The following is a 15,309-nucleotide window of genomic DNA, read 5'->3' on the forward strand; positions in this document are numbered from 1 at the left end:
TGAGAATTGTAAAATTGACAAAGAAAACGAACAATGTTGATCGGAAATTGACAAAAATTTGACAAACTTCCTCAAAAATTGCCAAAATTTCAAATTCCGTCAGAATTCGTCAAAATTTTCACAAATTCAAATCAAAATTGTTAGAAATTTAACAAAACTGAGGAAAAATTGCAAAAAATTTACCAAAATTCGTCAAAATTTCATCAAAAAGTTGCCAAAAAGCACAAAATTCATCACAAATTGACACAATTTTGGCAAATTTCGTCAAAAATTCTTCAAAATTCTTCAAAATTTGCAAAAAATTCTACAAAATTTTGCTAAAATTCGTCGAAAAATCAAAAAATTCATCAAAATTTGACAGATTTCATCAAAATCTGACACAAAAATTGACAAAAACTCAACAAAACCGTCAAAAAACCCCAAAAACTCACCCAAACATCCACTCCTGAGTGACATCACCAAAAAGTCAGCAGCAAATTCACAAACATCCTTATCATCTTCCACAAACTCATCCCTATAAGCCCCAAGACTCAAAACCTGCCGAATATCCTTCGACTTCCAATAAATCAGAAACTTTTTGTCACATTTTTCAGCCACAAAAATCACAATTGACTTATTTTTAAATTTTTGTTGAAATTTCTTCAAATTAATTGAACAAAACTCATTTGCGACATTTGTGCTTATTTTGATCATCAGCACATCACTTGGATTATTTAGTTTAATGGCTGTTATCTGCTGAATTATTAAATCAAAATCGTCATTCAAGTTTTCACAATTTAAAGTCATCCATGACTCAGTGGCGATTTTTTGAGCATTATTGATGAAATTCTCATCGTTTTGCATTTTATTGTGCTGAATCCGCAATTTTATTCACTAACTAATTAATAACAATTATTGAAACTGACAAAATTGACTAAAAAACCTGTCGTTCTAAATCAAATTCAACTAAAACACTGCATGTGTGCACGATTTATTTCTTAGTAATAAAAAGAAATTGATAAATTATCTTATCATGTTGTTATCAGTGACTCGATAATACTGTGAGTAAGTAGACGTAGTCAGGTAAGTATGAAGGTATCTTATTGATTTTTAAAGGGTCTTGAAGTCTTTGGGTATCCAAAAAGGTCTAATATGACCTAAAAAATGGACAAAATAGGGGTGCAGCCAGAAAATTTCCTGAAATGCTCAAAAAATACTCTACTGATAAAATGTGTCGAATTCTTGAATAATTTTTGATGACAATTGTCATTTTTAGTAAATTTTTGTCAAATTTTTGTAAATTTTCTTGAATTTTTGATCAATTTTCTTATAAATTTTTCAATTTTCTTCCATAAATCCAGGAATCCACACAAAACAAGACGTTTCAACCATCAAAATTTTGTCAAAAACCGGGAACAGTTTTGACCTACAATCTTTTTCGACCTTACCCCCACGCAAGTCCTTCTGAATTAAGAGTTCACGATGCATAGGTCAAGACCCCCATCTTGGAAATTCCATCGAAATTTGTGGAGATCGAGACTTTGTGAAACCTTATTCTGAATATACCTCAAGTTCCTTGGTATCAGGGAAGTTTTTAGATGAAGTTGGGTGGGGATGGAACCCAAAAGTGTCGAAGAGAGTCCATATGATCTTAAGAACGAAAGCATCATAAAGATTACAACTCCTAAAGCACAAATTGGTTAATCAATCAAAAACCCGGTCTATAGTCGGATCAACGCCGATACCAAGTAAGAGTTACATTCCGAGAATGCACAAAGGTATTCAAAAGGGACAAAAGAAGTCCACTCGACGAAATTTTGGCTGTACACATATTAGACAGCACTGGGTTATCCTAATATTCAGTTAATATCTTAATAATAACAATAATTGATATAAAAATCCTACAAAAATATAAAATTCTTTATTCCATAAATTTCATCTTATTTATCAACATATTTTAAGTCTCAATCAGTTCATTATGGGGTCTGTTCACTTATAACATAACGCATTAAGTAGTTGTTGATTGATCAACATTAATTGATCATCATTTAGATTTTGCTCGTTACCTGCCAAGTGAACAACCCCTTATAAATTAAAAATACCCCACTTCCCTTATGTAACATGAAGACTCAACACATCCCCAATAGTAAAAATCGTCTTATGTTTTCCATCAACATGTTCAGTCTCTGACAATCTATTGCTGTCTTTTGCCTCATCCTGTACATCATACGACACATTCTGCCTTCTTTTATACGAAATATACATCTTTATGAATATCATTAAAGCCATAACTTTAAGTCCACTACCAACAAGATAAAATGCACCCGGAAACACTGTTATTGTTACATCGTAGATCTTACTGTACATTGGTCCATAGATGGATGGTGCTAGTGACTCAATGAGACCAACTAAGGAGTTCAGACGTGCCTGGAATTGTGGATTGAATTAGAAATTTGATCAAAAATTTGACTAAAATTGTCAAGAATTTGTTTGAGATGCAGTGCCGGTAACCTCAGCCAGAACCATACACGCCATACGGTTCTGGAACTTTCAAGAATTTTTGACGTGTCACGGCCCACAGATTGCCCACCACTGACCAGATCAACTGAATTTTACCCTCATTTAACTCACCCGTTCATCAGGTCCAACAATCTTAGATGCAATCGATCGCATAGCTATAAATGATGCATAATGAATGAACTCAACGACAGGTCCGAAGTAAAACTGCAATGACGTCACAGCAAAAGCATAAATGAAGCTTGCGAGAATCTTAGAAATTGATCCAATGGCACCGATTAGTGCGTCGTGAATCTTCAAGACAGTTGAGAGCAGCAGGATGGTTGTGATGGTTCCTGGGAAGCAGAATTGACCAAAATTGGTAAAAATTCAAATTTCCTAATTTTGTCACTTACCACACATAGTAATCAACGTTTGAAATGTGTAATAAAAGCTGTAATCAACTTCATTCCAGTTAAACTTGAGTCTTGTGTATAAATACATCACAGCCTGCTCGCCATGCATCGGTCCAACAACCAAAATCACCACAAACAGCAGAGTCGATATCTTCAGTCGTTGTCCACGTACGAAGACAATTTTGAAGGTTTCAATTGGATTTGTTGGATCAAAAAAGTCAAGAATGAAATTTTTCTTGGTTTTTGTTGGGTTGGGGATGATTTGAGGAGACTCAAGTGGACTTGATGAGATTTTCTTTGATTCTGATGATTCTTTGATCCAAAAAAGTGCATAAATGAATGCAATAAGATGAATTACAGTTGATATAAGGAATACGCCGTAATATCCAACAAGTCTAAATGGATAAATAAATTCATTTGAGACTCAAGTCAACTTGACTTGATTTAAATTTAAGTCAAGTCAACTTGATTCATACAAAATTCGAGACTCAAGTCTACTTCAATTATTAAAGAATTCAAGATTCAAGTCAACTTGACTTGATAAATAATTCAAGATGCAAACTGACTTGACTTTAAACCAAATTCAAGACTCAAGTCTACTTGACTTGACATAAAAATTCAAGTTTCAAGTCGACTTGATTTCATATAAATTCAAGATTCAAGTCGACTTGACTTCATAATATTCAAGAAGCAAGTCAACTTGAATTGATATTACATTGAACATTTAAGTCAATTTAATTTCACATAAAATTCACGTCAACTTGAGTCGACGCTTCACACAAATTTTTTATGAGAAAATGCGATTCAAGTTGACTTGAATTTTATGTGAAGTCAAGTCAACTTGAGTCAAGTATGTAACCAACCCGAGCAGTGCAATTAAATCATAAACATCTAGTTCCCCCCTTTTGTTCCCCAAATAACCAAATCAATCAAACATTTACCTCAACAATATTCCAACCGATCCCATTGCAATCGGAAGTCCAATTGAAAAAAATGTATTTGCAATTCCAATTCTCAATGTTCGATCCTCTTCATTCGTGATATCAGCAATGTAACTGAATGCACCCATCAGCATTGTTGCCCAGCCTCCTGTAAAGTCAATGTTCACATCAATACCACATATTCTCAAACCTAAGCCTTAAGCTTAAAAGCTCTTGATGATCATAAAGACCAAAAGCTCATTTCATGTAATAAAATCAACTAAAAGCTTTCTAAAAATTTTCATTTTCCTGACCTGTTATTCCTTCAAAAAGTGCTTCTGTGATTCCAGCAACTTCCATCGGTAGATCCTTAAAGTAGACATTCAATGCAAGTCCAGCTGATGACACAAGCTCTCCAAAAATTGGTATCAACATGCATGGTCTGTGAAAATAATTAATAATTGATATTTTTGAGATGTTAAAGGTGGATTTAGGTGATTAGTCATGTTTGGGGTGACGTTGAGGGTCACTTGAAGGAGGTTTAAGGATCTATGGATGGACAGTTGAGCATAAGGTTGGATAATTGGGTCTAAAACTGTACATTTGAGTACAAAGACGGACAAATGAGTCTAAAGCTAGTCATTTGAGTCCAAAGCTGATCATTTGAATTTAAAATTGGACATTTCAGTTTAAGGCTGGACATTCGAGTCAAAAATTGGATATTTGAGTCTACAGCTGGTCATTTGAGTCTTAAACCGGACTTTTGAGTCCAAAGTTGGTCCTTTGAGTCCAAAGCTTGACATTCGAGTCTTTGGCTGGACATTTGAGTCTAAAGCTGTGCATCTGAGTCTTAAGCTAGTCAAATTTGAGTACAAAGTTGCTTATTTCAGTCTGAAACTGGATATTTGAGTCCAAAGTTGATGATTTTGGTGCAAAATTAGAAATTTGAGTCTAAAATTGGTCAGTTGAGTCCAAAGCTAGTTATTTGAGTCTTAAACTAGAAATTCAAGTCCAAAAATGGACATGCGAATCAAAAACTGAAAATTTGAGCCTGAGGCTGGATATTTGAGTCCAAAGCTGTAATTTCGTGTCTTAAGTTGTGCATTTATGTCTAAAGATGGACATTTGAGTCCTTAATTGGACATTCAAGTCCAAAATCAGCACCAAATTCCCAACAACCCCCCTGCAAGACATACTCACTTCCTTCGTCCATGTCGATCACTCCAACTTCCAACAAACAATATCAACAAACACGGTATAAAGCTCTGAATGACAATTTTCCATTTCTGCATGCCCACAACGACTTTCTGCACATCAATTTCAACATGTGTCAAATTATTTGAATCTTTCCTCCTCAATGCATCACAAATCTCATCACTATATCCAAGATTAACACGACACGCCTTATCAAGATATAAATTTTGTGCTGCATATGCAGTTAGGACACTGGCAATAATATATAACGGTAAAAGAGGTTCAACAGTCACATTTTTGGCAAATTTAAAGATTTTTTGGCGCTGACTTGATGATAAAATTTTTATGATTCTCATAATTGACACAAGCAGTCACAAGTGGCTTAATCTTTATTGCTAAAAGAGAAACAAAAATTGTGAAATAAATATGTGTAAATAAGAGAAAAAAATACGATAAAAAGTTTGCAAACTGTCAACAGACTCGCGACAATGCCGGTTGAATCAATGGTGATAATTAAATGTAAATAAGATAAAGTTTCGAGTTTGTTGAACTTTAGAATTGGTTGGGATTGTTTTGGGTTGATTTTAAGTCAATTAGGTGATTATGCTAGCAATTAGGTTTAATCCCGAACTGTATAGTGATTGCTAGAGAACCACTACGTTGCTGTATCAAGAATGAGACACGAAGATGCCCCGACGGTGCCATGACAGCCGATTTTGGTCCAATTTCAATGCGGATCGTTCCAATTGTGTCGCTAGGGAATGTGATAAGGTGTCAGACGCTACTTTCCGAAGACACCAGCTGTTCAATTACACTACAATGCCAAATGAAGCTGTTATCTTAATTATAACAAGATTTTACCTTATGACAGTGGTTACGCTCAGCAACATAATGCAACGAACTGCATTTTGAATCAGGGCAGTTTAGCTTTTTGTCGTTAATACGGCAACGTATACCAGCGAGCATGGTATACTTTTCGGATTAAAATATCTCTCATTTCATAGGATTTGAATTTTGTTTGCAATTCTATGTAATTTATGCTTTCTCGGAATCCCGGTCCCAGTAAATTTTCGGGATCGGGATTGAAATTTTCGAGATTTTCCGGGAAATCACGGGATTCCAAAAAGAGCTGTAATTTATTACTGTAAAGAGGTTTTTCGAACAAAGATAAGCTGTTAAATTGCGAAAATGTTATAAAATATAATGAAAATTTTTCCAAATAATTTTTAAAAATTGACATTTAAAATGTAAAACTGGCCTAAAAACTGCAATTTCCAATCGGCGACTTTTGCATTTTCTTAATCCGGGATTTTTTGAATATATCCCTAAAATCCCTAAGATATCAATACTTAGGATATACACTAAGTTGACATTTCTATCCAAGCAGCACACCATCCATGCTATGTAATTACTACCAGGGATTTTGCAGCACTTATTTTGAAGCCACACTGATTCTGATTGGTTTGAACTGATGTCAGATTCTAGACTCTGGACCTTAACAAGACAGTGTTCAAACTTACCTAAATAAGCGTATTAATGAGTATACTCAATTAATATAATTGAATCTGATCAATTTTGAGAGTTTATTTATAAAACTGCTCCTTATATGTTGCTCATAAGGAGTCCGGACACTAAAAATCTTGCCATTTCTGGTTTGAACTCATCTATGACTATGAATGCTTTCTAAATTCCCCTCCAATATTTAAATCAACCACGAGTCTAACTCTATCGAAAAAACCCAAATAGTTGATCTTACATAATATTCAAATTAGACATCTCACAACCCAAAATCTATACGATTAATAACCCAGCCAATCGGCACAAAATAATAATTCCACAATCAAGCACAACTCACCTTATCTTGACGAGATCGGCTGCAAAACTGACTGAGTCTTTTTAAGAATTTTTTTTTTGTTTATAATGAAAAAAAGACAGCAATAAACAGTCATGTCGAATTGTAAAGACTGATGTTGAATTAAGACACAAAATAAAATAAAATCCTCAAAATTGTTAATTGTGTTAATTGCAATTTATGAATGTATTGATGAGTGTCAGCATAATTTAGTGGATTAATTTGGTTGGGAAGCTTCAGGGGGGTGAGTTTAGGACAGTATGGGATGATATGAGACGATTTAGGTACAACAATGGTATGATACAGTGAATCACATGATATGTCAATGATATGGTGCCAATGGTACGATAATAGTTCAACAAGAGTGTGGCTGTCTCAAAAACGACCGTTAATTTTTTTCAAAAAAAAATTTTGCCATTAAAATTATGTATGAATATGAATCGCACGCTTAGTCACTCATTAATAATGCAGAACTATTCAAAAATATGCAAAAACCACGAATATTCACTTTCTAATAGGGTTCGACCAAGAAGTTGTTAAAATTGTCCATTTTAGATGCGCAGGCATGCAATGTTGGTCTATATAGTTTTAGCGTTCTTTCTAATAGAGGTTCGATCTGGTCTAAGAAGTTGCAGTTAAAGTTGTCCATTTTAGATGCGCATGCGAAATTTGAGTGCAGGATCGTAGACAGAATTGCCAACCTCCATTACCTCCTCGTTCTCGCAGTTGAATACCCTGCTTACTTACTTATTTACTTACTTCGCTTACTTCGCACTTACTTAGATCAAGTGTGATCCATGGCATCCCTCAGTTGGCTCCTGAAGCTGGCTCTATCGCTGGCTACCGTTTGCCAATTTATGAATACCCTGCTGTTTCAGTTTTGACAGAGTTCCAATGTTTAATAGAATCCGGATTCCAAAAAGGTGGAATTTAAGCTCCTCTTACACATTTGAGTCCGTACTCCCAAATTCCTTCCAACTCTGATCAGATGCACAAAATATTAATTATTTAAATTTATTCAACATCAGTTTGAATATTTTGGAACAATTAATTTTGATCTTTTATATGATTGACATCAATCAATATAATCAAAAAGAATCAACAGCCAGTAGACTTTTTAGATCAAAACATTGCAGTTTGATGGCTATTGACTTATTTATTCAGTTTATCGAGTTTCTTTCAGATGTGTTGAAGAAAAAAAAGTTTAACGACAGATTAAATTTACATCTGATAAGTTGTGCTGTGGTATTGCATGTTTTGGAAAAAGGTTTGAGAAACTTTGATTTTAGTCAAGCTTTAGCCTTAAAAAAAGCTTTATTCAGATTTAAAAGATCCAGAGCTTTAAGTTATGTGATTATAAGGGTTGTTGTTAATACTGTTCGCTGGTCGTACAGATGAATTGAAATTTATGACCTCCTTAAGACGTCTCCTAAATTAGAATTTCTAATACGTTTGTCAATTACCGATACCAAATGCTATGCTAGTATCTATCAACAGCTTCTCTCCATGAAGTTTAAGGGTCATCAGAGTTAATGAAAGATTAATGGATTAATAAGGGTTAATGATGGTGAAAGTTGTCAAAGCCACCAGAAACAAACCTTTACAGTTTATAATAGGATCTGAAAGATTAAATACGATTATCTTGATGTAAAGCATGCTTTAGTGTATAGATAACATATGTTAGAGAACATCCCGAATTACATTAACAAGCATTAAGGTAAGAGCAGTGAGTCAATAAAAATAATTTGGTTGCCTTTAGGACCTGGATTATGTAGACGAAAAATGTGAGTTAGCATATACACACCAAGAGAGCAAGAGTGCTGATCTGAAAGACATTATGCGTAAAGCACCAAAACGAAAGCATGGCTAAATATGCAGGTTACATCCTTGTTTGTAAAGATTTTTATTTCACAGTTACAATACAGTTCATGTCTCATGATATCGAAATACTTGTCATTAACTTTAGAAATGTACATATTCACTAAAATACGATTGATATGGCTGTTCCTGAGACTGTTGGTAAGATTGTGGATTAAACTGCTGATAAAACTGATCTTGAAGGTGTTCCTCAGGCTGTTCTTCAGACTTCTCCTCAGACTGTAGATAAAACGTTGGATTAAATTGATAATTGAACTGATCCTGAATTTGTGGATAACTATATTCTCCATTAGAATTACCAAACTCGTTACGAATCACATCACCAATCGCATTACCAACCTTTTTACCAGCTGAAGGATAGCACAACATTTTAAAAAAAATCATTAAAACTATTACTTCATTTTACTAACCTTGCTTTGCAAGTTGAGTCACTATTTTTCGTGTCTGGCCCTTGGAACCGTTTGAATTTTGATTATAACCTTGTTGTGATTTGAACGGTGACTGTATTTTTGAGGATGGTGATATTTTGTACGTTGTTGTTCTTTGTGTAGATGGTTTTGAAAATGGTATAGGTCTGGGTTGTCTTGGTATTTGTACAACTCTGGACTGTATTGGCGATTGTATAGGTCTGTACGGTAATCGATTTATTCTAGGTACGGGCCGATATCCGTACATTGCACTAACCGAAACAGTAAAAACCAACAAAATGATTAAAATACTCTTCATTTTTCAATCTTTGGATTTAGAAGTGGAACGTCTGATTCGAAAATTTGAAATGATGATATTAAAGCAACTATCGACGTTTTATATTTGGTAGGACAATACCAAACTTGTTTCTTAGCTATGCGCAATAATATTCAAATTATTTACGCATTTTCCTGGAAGAAAAAGACAATAATGTTCTTACTTTGTCGGTGTATCCGACTTTCCATAGCTTTCTATTAGATTCAACCTTAATATTCTAGTAGCTTCAATAAGAGAATGTCAAAACCACGGTCGATATTATAATAATTTGACCGAAGTACGAAGCTATTCCGACACCAAAACACCTTGACTTACAGGAGTACAAACTCCACTGGATTCTGATAGACTCCGACTTCCGAAGTCCTGCTTAGTCTGACCGAGACATCAAATACATTAATTACATTTTTAGATTGTGTATAGAAAAATGCGCTTAATTACATGATCTTAGTCGTGATTTATCTAGTATTGTATATGGTTATGTATCTATTATGATAACTTAAGTTATAAATTTCCGAAATGACTGCCCACCAACAGTTTGTTACTGTTGCAAAATCAACTGATTTCAAAATGACTTGCCTATTTTTGCTCTTGATGGCGCAATCATGCTGAATATCTTGCGAAATTTTGACAAATTTTCATTCATTATTTCGAAACTGGAATGAGATTTCGGTTCAAAAATCAAAAATAAACCATTGCACATTGTACTTAGATCCCTGTACTTGCTTACTTACTTCGCTGGATGTTTATTTCAATTATGATCCATAACCTCCTTACATGTCATCTGAATCTGCTCTATCGATGGATATCGCTTTCCATTTTCTAATATCTAATACAATACTGTCTCTATCAACAGCTTCTTTCCATGAATTCTTTTGTCGACCTATGGAAACTCGAATAAGTCAAGTTATTATGTCTTACCAAAGAATTTGGAATGAAACTGTCAATAGAAACAGTATTGCATTTGCTTTTGGTAATTGGCAGTCGGAAGCCAACTATAGAGCCAATTTTGAGCGTCATCTAAGAGAGGCCATGGATTACAGTTGATCTGTACGGTTAGCGAAGTAAGGAGGTCATGTTATTGAGTCTGACTATGCAGATGGTAAGAGGTTGAGTAGACTTCCTAATAAGACATAATAAGAAGCTCTAAATAGTGACAGTATTGCACTTGATAGCAGCAAAATGAGCAACAAATTGGCTAAAGCAACAGTAAGCAATAAACCCATCATCAATTGCCATCAATAAGAAGTCAAAAGTCACAACTGACCTCACCTTTGCCATCACCATAAAGCTGCAAATTATCGCACTGTCGATCAAAATGTTTGGAAGAAATAAAATGAAAAATGAGATGTAGTTAATAAAAGAATAAAGTGACGACGAACTTGTAGAACTTCTTGAATCGCAACAAAAGAAATAATGACTCAATATTCCCATCGGGAATAAAAATGAATTTCGATGAAAAAAAGCTTTTCATTAATATTCGGGATTTCGGTGAATAAACATCATAAAGAGTTAAAGGTCGATAAAAGTTGAAAGAAAAGAGATTTTTTTTTGCGGTGACTTTTTTGAAATTTTTAAAGTGAAGTTAGTTTTGAGTTAGAGTTTTGAAAATTTAAATCGAATTGAAATTGAATTGAAATTTAGTTCAAAAAAAAAAAAAATTGAAATTTTGTGAAAATTAAACCAAAAGTTAATTAAATTTCAATAATTTAAATTATTTAAAAACTTAAAAAATAATTGAAATTATTAAAAAAAAAACTAAAATAAAAAAGTTTCAAAAAATTAAAAAAATTAAATTTTAAAAAATTAAAATAAAAAGGAATTTAAAAATGTTGAAAGTTTTCAATCAAATTTTGTTTTTAAATTAAACAAACTTAAATTAAAATTAAAATAAAGTCAAATAAACTTTCTTACATTGTTTACTAAATTAAAACTTTTGTTTATCAAAAAATTTAACATTTTGTAAAAAAGTTGAAAAAATTAATTTTTTTAAAAAATTTAAAAGTTTTAATTTGTGTTTCTAAAAAAGTTCAATTTTTTAAAAAAATGTCAAAAAATTACTTGACAAAGACTCCAAAAAATTTGAAAATTTTATCAGAATTTAAAAAATAAACTTTGAAACATATCAGAAAATTTAAATTAAAAAAATAAAATTCAAAAGTTAAAAATTGAATTTTCTTTCAATTTGTTTAAATGCTTTTTGAAGAAAATTAGTTTTTTAACTTTAAATTTTTAATTTTTTTTAAGTTTTTTAATTCTCTAATTCAAAATTAGTGAAATTTTCTTGTGAAATCAGGATGAACAATTAATTTAAATTAATAAGGAATGGAATATTTTGGTGCAATAAATAAAAATAATAAAAAGGTTAGTGTCTAAAAATTAAAATAAAAAATTAAAAATTAAAAAAAAAAAAAAAAAACAAAAAGTTTAAAAAAGTGAAAAAATTAAAGAATTTTATTCAAAAAATTTATTTTCTCAACACAGAAAACTACCAAAAATAATTAAGGATTAATAAAAAAAACAAAAAACAATGAATTGGATTACCAAAAATTTTATTCTGCTGTTATTCATCGCGTCTGTCTTAGCAGACCATTATGGAGAAAGACGTAAGTTCCTAAGAAATTTAACTTAGCTATTAATCATTTGAGTCTAAAGAGCTAAAGAAGTGAAATTTGATATTTTATGTGAATAATCCTATAAAGTTAAGGAACGTCTGCATTGTTAATATAACTAAAGTCATCCATCAAAGTGACAAGACTGGACAGACTATTGTATTTGTATCTAGAATTTGCTTACTAAGCTGGTTATATGGACGGAATGTGATTCACTACTTAGATCGAAGTTGTCATTACTTCTGGAGTCAGATTTTAGTACAGTCCAACTCCAAATGGACTCTAAAGTCAGACTCTAATGGAGTCCAGTGTTCAGTAGAATCTAATGGGCTCCAATTTTTGGTGTCGGGCACTAAAATGGTGTTTCGCTAATTTTAACTTAAACTTATTGTTAGTAGTGATATCTGAACTTCTTGAGGTACAAAATTTCTGATTGTTGTCAACAAAATGAGACATTTTAGCTGCGCTAACAGTAAATAACACCATGAAAAATAAAATTCTATGTCAGATCTCGAACTGATAATAAATGGATCGGTGTCAGATATAAGAAAAGTCCCATAAAATGATGCTTTACGCTCAGTTACTATCAAATAAGAGAGAAAAATTAGAATTTAATTTTAAAAAAATCATAAAAATTATAATTTTCAATTTCTAAGATATTTTATAGCATAATTTGGTTAATTGATCCGAAATCCAGCTCCAGACTGAAATGACTCAAGCATGATGTCGGAATTTAGCCAAATCCTCCATCAACTCAGAGTCACACCGGCCTGTAGCTGGATTTTCTATAGATTAATCGGATTAAATTATTCGGAATTTATTTGGCTTTTCAAAATCTAATTTCTCTGTAAAATACAGTAAAGATATGCAACTAGTATGGCTTAGTGCTACACAGTGGTATTATGTAGCACAGATAAGGGCGTATTTTGACCTCTAAATCATATTTCTGGCTAATCCCCAGTGTACAGCCCCAAAAGTACTCTGTACCGTACCAAAACCCCAAAAATCACCACCAGACTTATTCTCCCATGTCAATGACCGGTGCTGATCTTAAATCTAGTCTGCAAAATTTAAATATATTTAATAAAAATGTTAATGACATTCACTAATTCCTTTAAAAAAGTCTTATTTCCCTCTTTTGCCTCAACCAATGACATTTAAAAGCTAATTTAATTTATTCGGGAACATCTTCTTGCTCTTTTGTGACTCACTAAACCTCTTTTTTCATTCACAACAGAACGACAGAGACGAAAAGCATTGAAAAATTCACCACAACGTTACTTAACTTACGTTAGTCGTCCACCAACTGCAGCATTAAGGTACTCGGAACAATTAAACAAGAAAAATATTCGAGCTGTAATTTTTTACACTTTTGATGACAAACCCAACAAAAATGGAATTGAAAAGTACGAATTGAATCCTGAATTATTTGAAAAATTAATTAAGTCAAAGGAATTCGTCGGAAAATCGGAAAATCCACAAAGTGCATCAAGTTTAGTCTCATTTTTGGATGGAAAATGCGATATATCAATCAATTGTCAACAAGAATGTGCTGATGTGAAGGATTTATGTCCATGTCCAACCACAACACCCTTTACACCAGTTACAGGCCCCTCTTCGACTACTCCACCAGTCACAGGCCCCTCGACGACTACTCCACCAGTCACAGGCCCCACTAAAACTACTCCACCAGTCACAGGCCCCTCTTCAACTACTCCACCAGTCACAGGCCCCTCTTCAACTACTCCACCAGTCACAGGCCCAACTAAGACTACTCCACCAGTCACAGGCCCCTCTTCGACTACTACTCCACCAGTCACAGGCCCCTCGACTACTACACCACCAGTCACAGACCCCACTAAGACTACTACACCACCAGTCACAGGCCCCTCGACTACTACACCACCAGTCACAGGCCCTTCTTCAACTACACCACCAGTCACAGGCCCCTCTTCAACTACTCCACCAGTCACAGGCCCCTCTACTACTACTCCACCAGTCACAGGCCCCTCAACTACTACTCCACCAGTCACAGGCCCCTCAACTACAACTCCACCAGTCACAGGCCCCTCTACGACTACTCCACCAGTCACAGGCCCCACAAAGACTACTCCACCAGTTACAGGTCCCTCCACGACTACTCCACCGGTTACAGGACCCTCTTCAACTACTCCACCAGTCACAGGCCCCACTATAACTACTACAACACCAGTCACAGGCCCCTCTTCAACTACTCCACCAGTCACAGGCCCCACTTCGACTACTTCACCAGGCACAGGACCCACTAAGACTACTACGCCAGTCACAGGCCCCTCTTCGACTACCTCACCAGACACAGGCCCCACTAAGACCACAACTTCAAGGACTACATCATCCACAACGACGACCAAGCCTACGACAGTCACTAAGACATACATACCTCCACCAGGAGTTTCCCGTGTGCCATATACTCGCTGGGTTGGATCTTATAGACAATATACAGGACAATTTTCATTTGGATATACTTGGAAGCCATTCACTGGTGGAATTTCGTGGAGATCACGAAGATATACGACAGGATCAACGACAACTACTGAAAGATATAGGCAGAGAAGTCTCATCAATGAACTTAACCCGATTAATAATGAAATATGAATTTGTTGATTGTTAAAATTGAGGATGTAAATAAAGTGAATTTTTTTGTATATACAAGTTGAGGAGATGAATTGGTGTGCAGGGGTGGTCAACCCTTTTTGGGATGGGGGGACACTGATCATATTTGGTACTGATTGGTGCTAGTGCACTGTGGATCATGGTCAGATGTGTTAGACCTGGGGACCGCGCCACAAAAAAGGTTGAGCACCTCTGCATTTATTGCAATTTTTTTGGATAATTTTTTTGACATTTTATTGCATTTTTCAGTAGTTTGTTGAGTCAGGCATGAAAATTCTCCATCGTCTCCTGATTGCCTGACAGTCAACTTGATCTCAAATGTATCTTTGACATTTTTCATCATTTTACGATGCAATTCAATCCTAAGACATTGAGCATGTTATATAATATGTGATGATATGCAATTCTGAACCTCTGCATTTGAGTCTATTTTTATAAAACTAGATTTTTTGTTTTGGAAAGACTGAATTAGGAGAACTGGAATAATCAAACTCGGTCTATTCGATTTTGTGCGTTTTTTTTTTTTTGTTGAGAGAATATCAGTCAGTTTCAGCAAGTCATTGGATAGA

The 15,309-nt window shown here is 34.1% G+C and overlaps 2 protein-coding genes across 4 annotated transcripts; one reads left to right on the forward strand and one right to left on the reverse strand.

Moving 5' to 3' along the window:
- Window positions 1-1,924: 1,924 nt before the first annotated feature.
- Window positions 1,925-6,880, reverse strand: LOC139088643 (lysosomal proton-coupled steroid conjugate and bile acid symporter SLC46A3-like). Of its 2 annotated transcripts, none has more exons than XM_070637898.1 (7): window positions 6,861-6,880; window positions 5,012-5,400; window positions 4,126-4,253; window positions 3,833-3,980; window positions 2,892-3,286; window positions 2,611-2,831; window positions 1,925-2,406 (listed from the first exon to the last, which is right to left on the reverse strand). In XM_070637898.1, the coding sequence occupies exons 2-7, from the start codon at window positions 5,359-5,361 to the stop codon at window positions 2,092-2,094; spliced, it is 1,557 nt and encodes a 518-aa protein (XP_070493999.1). In that variant the 5' UTR covers window positions 5,362-5,400; window positions 6,861-6,880; the 3' UTR covers window positions 1,925-2,091. The 2 variants fall into 2 exon arrangements, with proteins under 2 accessions (XP_070493999.1, XP_070494000.1); XM_070637899.1 differs by lacking the exon at window positions 6,861-6,880 and adding an exon at window positions 6,526-6,663.
- A 4,862-nt stretch (window positions 6,881-11,742) lies between these two features.
- Window positions 11,743-14,779, forward strand: LOC139088622 (uncharacterized). Of its 2 annotated transcripts, none has more exons than XM_070637876.1 (3): window positions 11,743-11,837; window positions 11,959-12,082; window positions 13,326-14,779. In XM_070637876.1, the coding sequence occupies exons 2-3, from the start codon at window positions 12,007-12,009 to the stop codon at window positions 14,720-14,722; spliced, it is 1,473 nt and encodes a 490-aa protein (XP_070493977.1). In that variant the 5' UTR covers window positions 11,743-11,837; window positions 11,959-12,006; the 3' UTR covers window positions 14,723-14,779. The 2 variants fall into 2 exon arrangements, with proteins under 2 accessions (XP_070493977.1, XP_070493978.1); XM_070637877.1 differs by having other exon boundaries at window positions 11,751-11,840; window positions 11,961-12,082.
- Window positions 14,780-15,309: the final 530 nt, after the last annotated feature.

This window comes from Chironomus tepperi, unplaced genomic scaffold (assembly GCF_022539635.2).
Source record: "Chironomus tepperi strain 1889 unplaced genomic scaffold, CSIRO-AGI_Ctep_v1 contig_168, whole genome shotgun sequence".
Lineage (NCBI taxonomy): Eukaryota > Metazoa > Arthropoda > Insecta > Diptera > Chironomidae > Chironomus > Chironomus tepperi.

Coding starts and splice junctions, on each gene's coding strand:
- LOC139088622 (XM_070637876.1), top strand. CDS start 12,007: ATGAATTGGATTACCAAAAATTTTATTCTGCTGTTATTCATCGCGTCT. Junction 12,083..13,325: donor AGACCATTATGGAGAAAGAC/GTAAGTTCCTAA, acceptor CATTCACAACAG/AACGACAGAGACGAAAAGCA.
- LOC139088643 (XM_070637898.1), bottom strand. CDS start 5,361: ATGAGAATCATAAAAATTTTATCATCAAGTCAGCGCCAAAAAATCTTT. Junction 4,254..5,011: donor GATCGACATGGACGAAGGAA/GTGAGTATGTCT, acceptor TTATTTTCACAG/ACCATGCATGTTGATACCAA. Junction 2,407..2,610: donor TTGTTGGACCTGATGAACGG/GTGAGTTAAATG, acceptor CCACAATTCCAG/GCACGTCTGAACTCCTTAGT.